The sequence below is a fragment of the Xenopus tropicalis genome, chromosome 1 (assembly GCF_000004195.4).
Source record: "Xenopus tropicalis strain Nigerian chromosome 1, UCB_Xtro_10.0, whole genome shotgun sequence".
Lineage (NCBI taxonomy): Eukaryota > Metazoa > Chordata > Amphibia > Anura > Pipidae > Xenopus > Xenopus tropicalis.
The window spans coordinates 139,578,368-139,587,549 of record NC_030677.2 but is presented as its reverse complement, the minus strand read 5'-3'; the positions used below and the strand labels follow the sequence as shown (position 1 = coordinate 139,587,549).

Genomic DNA, 9,182 nt, shown 5'->3' with positions numbered 1-9,182 from the left:
CATTTCGGGCAGATTAGTCGCCCGCGACAAGGGAGATTTGCCGCGTGGCGATAACTCACAGCCCTTAAGTTAGAAGCGTTATGTTCTGACGCCAGAACGGGATATAACCTTGATTGTAAGAAAAACATTTACAAGGATGTGTATTGTAATATAGATTAAAGTAACATTATAATTATTATTTACTTTTATATATTAGAGCAGCAACTTTTTCGGGACAGTCATACAGACTGTTCCTTAGGGGCATTTTACTAATACTGCAGATAGACATTACTGTGACACATCAGTCTGTACCAACTCAGTGGAGCAAGAAGAAAAACACACTGTAATTACTGGGAGTGATGTAATTTGTGCTTAATAATACGCAAAATGGGAAACAATAAAGGATTCCCTACACAAGGAAGTAGAACACAGCAATGTCCCCCCTTCTGCGTGTTTATCTGCAAGAGAAACCCTGTGGGTAGGAACACACTGTACGGCCAGAGGGAGGAGCTGAGCGGCAGCGATATAAAGGCTTCGACTGAGCGTTTTGAACAGAGGAAGGAGACTGGGTGGTGGTGTGATCAGGTGCGCAGAACAGATAAACAGGCTGTGTGGGAGATAAGAAAACACACACATATAGAGGAACTGGCCATAGCACTGCCCTGACACACACACCAGCCTTTTCCTGCTGGACAAGAGATGCACTAAAGCTGCCACTAGTCACACAGGAGATGCGGAGACAATCCTGAAAGAGGACGCAGAACACCGGATCGGGTGAGAAATGGGGTCACCGGGTGTGGTACTGGGGTCGCACGTCAAGGGGCAGATTGGCTGGGTTTAGCTTGTAATTATGATACAGCAGTGTGGAAGAATCATTTATTGCTTTCTGTATTTATATTTTATATCTCATTACGTTAGACTCTCAGTAGCTCCCACTGTACATTACATGTTCTGTATTGTATATTGTTATTATTCTGTGGTATGTACATTGCTGTATTGCTCTGTATCTATTGATAAATCTATTCTTATACTATATCAGAAACTTTCCCAGAATGTCATAAAGCAGGGTTCACAAAGCAGAGATTTGACCATGCTGTTTAATCTAGGTCACCCTGATTCATGTGACATTTACTTATAAATAAAATTCATTCTAAACTAAATAATGAAGGTGACTAAGACCTTGCTCTTACTGGCACATAACAGAGGATGCTAGAAATTGCACATACATGCATCCATGTCTATGGCGGGGAATATGACCAAGATCACATTTGTGCCTTGTTATTTTAGGGTCATGGTAACCCCACAGAGACACTGTTGAGTGTAAAGCTGGCCATACACATTAAAATTTTTAAAAGATCTTTTAGTTATCATAGAACCAAGCTTATCCTGAAACGACTGTTTAAAAGTATGATTTGCCCATCAACAAAAGCTAACATTTGAAGCAATATTGTCTAGTTGAAGCTAGGAAAATGACCTGCTTGGTCCGGCAAACAGTTGGACAGTGGGCGAATTTCATTGCTAATGACGAAAACTATTAAACCTGCCCAATTTTCAGACCGATGTCGGATGAAAAATTGCTAAATGTTTGATCGTTCGGTGCCCACTAACCATATGATAATTTGACGGATTTGTCGGATCGCACTGAAATTGTTCGTTAGGGAGAGAAAAATCTTAACCTGTATGGCCAGCTTAAGTGCTGGAACACTTAATTTACTTCTGAAAGTGCTGTGAGCTCAGTACAATTTAGATTGAGGTCTTAAAAAGGGGTATGTGCCGAGTGCAGTTGTGTTGCACCTACTGCATTTGCGTCAGATTCACCAAAATTAACACAATTGTGTGCACATTTCATTGCAAATTAGACAAAACTGCACGCATTTCCATTTGACGTCATTCTCGGTGTTCCCCGTGTGAGTGACATCTGTGCTCAATTCTTTAGGTACAAACAGCACTCAATTCTGAACAGAAGGCAGGAAGAACTGAGTAGTACAACAACTATGCAGAAGTTCAATGAGCACATGTTGCCGCGAGTACCTTTAGTAAAAGTTGACTCCAGGGAAGTTGCAGGGACTGTGACTGCACTTATGTATGTGAATGAGCCCTCATGCTAAATCTAGTACTAGGCACGTTGCTGTGGATGCAAAAAAGCCATAGGCTTGCAGTAAGTACAGTCTCATTGATGCTCTGTGCATGGCATGTCTAAATGATGTGCAATCTAAGGGGTGTCCAAGGGGACAGCCATGTACTACCACCACATGAATGCAGCGCTGCTGAACCCAGACAACATTGTATTTAAGGGAGTAGTAGCTAGCAGAGACATTTTCCAAGAGAACTTTCAATGTCATTGTATTTTACATCATAGGGCATACCATGTTGTAGAATGCAGTGTACTCAAGTTTCAGTGAGTCATGATGACACAAGTGACATCACCAATTACCTAATATAAGTGATTACATCACTGTGCACCATTATTCAGTTATCTTGTGTATGATAACCAAATACTTGACTTCTCTAGCTGAGCACTGAAAACAACCTGCCATTTGGTATCTCATTATATCCCTTGGGAAACACTTTTGCCTTGTTAGTATAGTACAAGTTTGTATTGCTGTACATATCATTTATGAGTTGTACACCTTATGTAGGTTTTTTTGATTCTCAACTATATAAGACAATTTTGTGCATTGTTCCTAAACCATTTAATGTATGATGTAAGCATCCTTTGAATAAAAAATTGCTATTAAACCATGTAAGAATATAGGTGACCTTAATAGTTACAACATAAAGTTTATCCGGAAACTCTGGGTTCTGAAATTTCTGAAATATGGATAGAATGTTGATCCAAAGAAAAGCCGATTATCATTTTGGAAGTTGAGAAGGATTCTTTCCACTATTGGGCCCAGAAAAATCTGCAAACTTTGCCTTTTGGATAAACTGCAACATAATTAAATTAATAGTTAAAAATAATAAGAAAAAATTATACCAAGTCATCCAAAATATTAACCTCAGTTATAGGGCAAGGAAAATGAATGCCACTGGGGGGAGGGGGGGGGTGTCAAAATGGTTTGTATTTCATTGAAGGTTGCCAATATCTTACACCTACCCTAGTAAATTTAGCCTTCCAATTAGACTTGCAGATTTTAGGGCAGATTTTAGATGCCAATTTGAGACTTTTAGACTGATTCGGCGGCATGCTCGATGGGTGTACAAAACTGACAACTGGTCTAAAATTGGCCAGATCTCAGTTGGGCAAGTTTGATTATATGTTGGATTGGGGAACGCCTTGGCTTGTTGATGTGGTCCTTGGTCCGACAGCGCCTCTGTCCGCCTTTTTAATTCAGTCATTTTGCCCTAGAGCCAAATGATCAAATTAGCACGATATTGGGAGATCTGCTCATTTGCTGACTTCAACCAAATGTGTATGTCTAATGAGGGAAGTCTGGAGACTGCAGGTAAGATGGTGTTGGAGTGCTGCTTTAGAAATTCACTGGGCTGGTCTAAAAATATTTGTACCCTACAGTGAAATCAGCTTTTCTTGTCCAAGCAGCTTTTGATATTGAATTTGATATTATTTTGTGTTTTTTCTATATTTTTAACTACTTCAATTTCTATTCTGCATGTACATAAACTGGAATTTAAAATTGTTCCAGGCAACTAGGGTTAGTTAGCCATTGAATTTAACTGGTCTTATATTATGGGTATAGTCTTATATTCATACCATATCTTCTTTACTCAATTTTTCTTTTAAGCCACTACATGTTGTCAGTAGAGTCAGTGACCCTAGCAACCAGATGGTAGCTTAAAGCTGCCAGATACAATTTCAGTTTGAATTTGTAGTTATCTTGTCTTTCAGACTATGTGCAATATAGCTACTCACAGATTCAATGACTGGAAGGTCTCTCTGTGTAAAAATGACAAGAAGGTTTAACCGCTAGTGGGGGTCATATGTCAACACTGGGCAGATTTGCTAGTGGGCAGTAACACATGGCAACCAAATTGTTGCATTTATTTTGTTTTTCCTGCCGCTGGTTGAAAAACAGTAATTCGCAGATTGGTTGCTATGGGTTATTGCCCATGGGTAAATGTGCCAGTGTTGATAAATTAGCCTAATAATACATATTTTAAAGATTTCCTGTGCCCCGTTTATGGAGAGCTACTGTGCTTTCTTCACATATTTACTATATTTCTACACTGGTGAACCCTATTATTGTTGTCTATTACCCACTGAGAGAAGAAGTCAAGTTTACAATAAATAAAAATAAATGCAGCTACGAAGATTAAGTGGGAAATGTTAGGAGATGTAAGAGGATGTATATGCCTGCCCTGTAGTGCTAACAATATATATATGTATATGCCTGCCCTGTAGTGCTAACAATATATATATGTATATGCCTGCCCTGTAGTGCTAACAATATATATATATATTGTCCCTGAAGAAGAGTACATTTAGTGCGCGAAACTTTGGTTTTTTTTCATTAAAATGTTTTTCACTAATTGCTAAGTCCTTGTGTGTGTGGCTCTCTGTCCTTATATCTCCTCATTTTGCCAGCACCCAAGGCATTTGTGTTTTAATAGGGTGTGCTCCACTCTCTCTTTTATATATAAAATATATATAATTAATATATATATTGTTAGCATTACAGGGCAGGCATATACATCCTCTTACATCTCCTAACATTTGCCACTTAAGCTTCGTAGCTGCATTTACTTTTATTTATTGAAATCTTGATTTCTTCTGTCAGTACTATTACTGTACTGTATAAAAAAAACACTGTGTATACAAATACTGCTGTATAATGAAATGTACCCTCTTACATAAGTGTCATACTACCTTTCTGAACTTCCAATTCACCATATATGAATTTATATGTGTTCCATATGTATGCATTATTGCTCTGTGTGTATATATGTTTTTTGTGCTTGCACAGTTAACTTTCTACCTAGGATCAAGTACAAGGTACTGTTTTATTACAGAGAAAGGGGAAATCATTTTTAAAAATTAGAATTATTTGCTTTTAATGGAGTATATGGGAGATGACCTTTCCTTAATTTGGAACTTTCTGGATAACGGGTTTCCGGATAAGGGATTCCATACCTGTAGTAATTTTACCCGAGTAAAAGCCTGTAAGGGGGTACTACAGTTGAGTTTATCTAACTGAACTATGTCATCGTATAAAAATGGCTCCAGCTGTGCCATTCAAGTACCCAACAACATCATACATCAAACATTTGTATCTATAAACTGTTCTTTTGTTTTAGTCTACCAGAATCCCCAGAGAATACTTGTATCAACAACATAAAGCCTGAGTTTAAGAAGAAATGTTGCTCTCTTGTAGCGCTTGAATTGCAGCCTCTGAAACAGCGGAACAAAATAACCCTAGATATGTGAAGCTTCTAACAAAGCTTAATTTTCCCTTACACAGGTGTTGGAAGCAAGGGTGTTTATAGCAGTTTATTTCCCATTGTCTGCTATATTGTCTTTGGGTCGTAAAGATGGCGGAAGGTGCAAGATTGCGCACCAGTGCTGAGAAGATCCCAGAGGAAAAGGGACAGGACTCTGGCTCAGGTTCAAGCTCTGGGGAAGATGGTGGTGTGGCTCTGAAGAAAGAGATTGGGTTGGTGAGCGCCTGTGGCATTATAGTAGGTGAGTCATGCAAACTTACTATTACCATTTTAGCAAATCATATAAAATGCTATCATTTTGCACATTCACATCTAGCTTGGTTAAAGCTTAGCAAGATACAACATTAATGATTTATATTAGAGTTTGTTTGGTTTATAACACATTTTATTTACATTCAACATAGCTGCATCTTGAGCCTTAAAATAAACTTGAATAGTTAGTTACCTATTCACCTATTTGTTTACTTTGCCTTCTGGCCATTTATAGTAGTGGAAAACAATTATACATTACTTGAAAGGTCATTTTGCAACATTCCCTATTAAGTAACATCCCAGACAACAAACAGTCTAGTGCTGCCGTAGTGGCAATTTTAGTGTATTTTACTTGGAAGACCATAGTGCTGCAAATTTAGCAGTGAATCTTATTGGTCAGTCTGGACTCAGCTGCAGCTTAAATAGACTACAAGTTTCTTGTCCTTCGTGTCTTCTAGCATGGTATGTACATGAGTGTGCATCAATATGGCTGCACTCAGTGAGGCACCACAGCTAGAAATTGCTCCATACAAAACTGTGCCTGGTCACACTGTTGGGCTGTATCATGTCAAACATCCAGTGGAGAAGGATCTCGCAAAATAATACTTGTTTTTAATATAGTATGAGCTTAACAAGCTCTGATGAGAGGATTTAACCCCCTTCCCTTGTTGTGCCACACATGATGCCAAACAACATGCAGTACAGCATAGATCAAACAAGAAAATGGAAAGATTTTGTATTTTTATGATCTATGCAGGTAAGCTATTAAAGAACCAGTAACATGAAAAAAGAAACTGACTAAAAATCATTTACCCAAAGTGTTTACTTATTTGTCCTTTTGAAAACTCAGAATGCACTGCAATAAAGACACAGTATTTCTGTTGTAAAGAAAACATAAGGCACGTGTTGCATTTTTCAATCTGTTTGGTTTTTCAGGCCCATGGCACATCCAGATGGGATAGGTTAATGCAGGGATCCCCAACCTTTTTTACCCGTGAGCCACATTCAAATGTAAAAAGACTTGGGGAGCAACACATGCATAAAAAAATGTTCCTGGGGTGACAAATAAGGGCTGTGATTAGCTATTTGGTGGCTCCTATATAGACTGAATGCCTAAAGGATGTTCTGTTTGTCAGTACATCTGGTTTTTATGCAACCAAAACAGCCTCCAAGCCAAGAATTAAAAAATATGCACCTGCTTTAAGGCCACTGGGAGCAACATCCAAGGGGCTGGGGAGCAACATGTTGCTCACAAGCTACTGGTTGGGGACCATTGGGTTAATGCATTACTGGAACATTTCATGGCATGACATTTCTGGACTGGTAATCTGTAGATTCTTGCTACTGTAAGATTCCATAGAGAGTCACTATTTATTGGTCTGCTGTGGGGCTGTTTGCACCTTTGTGTACTTGAAATTCCAGAGCCAGACAGAATACCAGTCAGAACCCAGTGCCAAACCTTTATAACCTCAGGCCCTTTATCTCTACATGTCACTTGTAAGAATTGAATCTTCATGCCACAGCTGGCTTGGAACGCTGAAATGTGTGCTTTTAATGGTGAGGGAGCAAAGCGATTTTCAGGCCCAAATGCAGGCGCAGACTACACCTTGTATGCTATGAGCCTGATGGAAACAGTTTGTGTCAGTTTTAGGTTTTTGTTACTGTATTTAGTCTCAATACTTAAGCTGGCCACACACGTGGCGATTTTCGATGGTCGCACTAAAGATCGTTCCAACCCTCCACTAACATTCAGGGCTGAATTGTCAGATATGGAGGTAGAAACAATAGGATTTCTACCTCCTTCTGTCGATTCAGCCCTGAAGGCAGATTTTGCTCAGGCGCCTTCAATGGCACCAATCAAAAACTTTTAACCCGCCCGATCAGCGAGTCGACCGATATCTGCAGCCTTCTGTGATATCGGTTGCCTCACCGAGTTGCCATACACACCGAATGAGGTTTCGTACTATATTATCGGTGCGTGTATGGCCAGCTTTAGGAACTAATTTTTACAAGATTTTGTCAGTGCGTGATTTGGACATGGTGTTTAAGGAACATTTACATACTTTGCCCTGAAACAGATAAGTATATTGTTCTCTGGGAATAATGAAGTTGGATTACTGTTGCTAGCTGTGCCAGGAGTCCCACTAATCCTGTTATGTCTCAATGCAAGCTGTGAACAAGAAGTGACAATAAGGGCCAGAAGCTATATGAACCAACCCTCATTTAGCATTAGCATTAGCCTTCATTTAACCTGCCTCAATCACTGCTGATAACATTATTGTCTAAAATGTGTTAAATACATTCTATGAAAACCAAAGAGATAGACCAACAATGAGTTTTTAAGTATGTTTAGTCCAGAGGTCCCCAACCTTTTTTTACCCATGAGCCACATTCAAATGTAAAAAACAGTTGGGGAGCAACTTAACCATAAAAATGGTTCCTTGGGTGCCAAATATGGGTTGTGATTGGCTCTTTGGTAGCCCCTATGTTGACTGGCAGCCTAAAGGAGACTCTGTTTGGCAGTACACCTGGTTTTTATGCAACCAAAACTTGCCTCCAAGCCAGGAATTCAAAAATAAGCACCTGCTTTGAGGCCACTGGGAGCAACATCCAAGGGGTTGGGGAGCAACATGTTGCTCCTGAGCCACTGGTTAGGAATCACTGGTTTAGTACATGCCCCTTCTCTGATCAAAGAGTTCTGATATTTAAAAGTTGACTACAACTGTAGGTTTTCAGTGATGTCCTGCATTTTATTCACCAAGGTATGTACCCACTACACCAGTAAATATAAATGTTAAATAGTATGGGGTACAAAGGGAAATTAAATTAGCAGACAATCACTCATGAGACAAAACCTGTACAATTTCCCTGTTAAAATCTACTTGTAATCAAACAGTTATTTGGAAAGGAGCCAGACAGAAGAACCTGATAACCGATGACCACTTGGGCCTACATATGTAGTCATGTGACCTGGTTGTTAAAATCTATTTGTCTGTTATTGTTTGTTGTATTTTTTTGTTGTATTGTTTATTGGTAATTTTTAGAAAAGTGGTAATGTGTGCTCTACATCATCTGCTGGCCACACTTTTCATGTTGTAGAGCAGTGCTGTCCAACTGGCGGCCCGCGGGCAGCATGCGGCCCTCGACCCCCCTCTGTGTGGCCCCCCACCTGTCTGGCTGCTTTGATGGCTTACTCTTGTGTAAGTTTTAAATGGTATCAGTACTGTGATTAACTGCCCCCCCTGCATGGTTCTCACCTCAGATTCAGGCTGTAATCAGGCTGTATTGTTTAAATATGTAATCCCCTGTGTTGTTCACACCTTTTAATCTCTGCATTGTTCACCCCCTGCAGTGTTCACACCTCAGGCTCAGGCTGTAATCACCCACATTGTTCCCATGTTCACACCTCCGGAGCAGTAGAAACCCACAAATAATCCCTGCACACTACAAAAAGAACATATACTGAGGTGGTACTTCAATTAAAAAGTTTTTTAATATATAGTTACTGTGCAGACTGTAGGAGCAGTGCTAGCATTGTGTCACTGTAGGCTGTG

General features: G+C 39.6%; 1 protein-coding gene across 2 annotated transcripts in view; it reads left to right on the top strand.

The window, feature by feature from the left end:
• Positions 1-544: 544 nt before the first annotated feature.
• slc7a8 (solute carrier family 7 member 8) overlaps positions 545-9,182 on the top strand; it is a 34,725-nt gene continuing 26,087 nt past the window's right edge. Inside the window, exons 1-2 of one of the 2 annotated variants that reach the window (NM_203652.1) lie at positions 545-753; positions 5,397-5,617. In NM_203652.1, coding sequence (NP_988983.1) covers positions 5,467-5,617 — 151 coding nt within the window. In that variant the 5' untranslated portion in view covers positions 545-753; positions 5,397-5,466. Of the gene's footprint in view, positions 754-3,327; positions 3,426-5,396; positions 5,618-9,182 lie in introns of those variants that run through there. The other variant, XM_031897008.1, reaches the window with a different exon arrangement.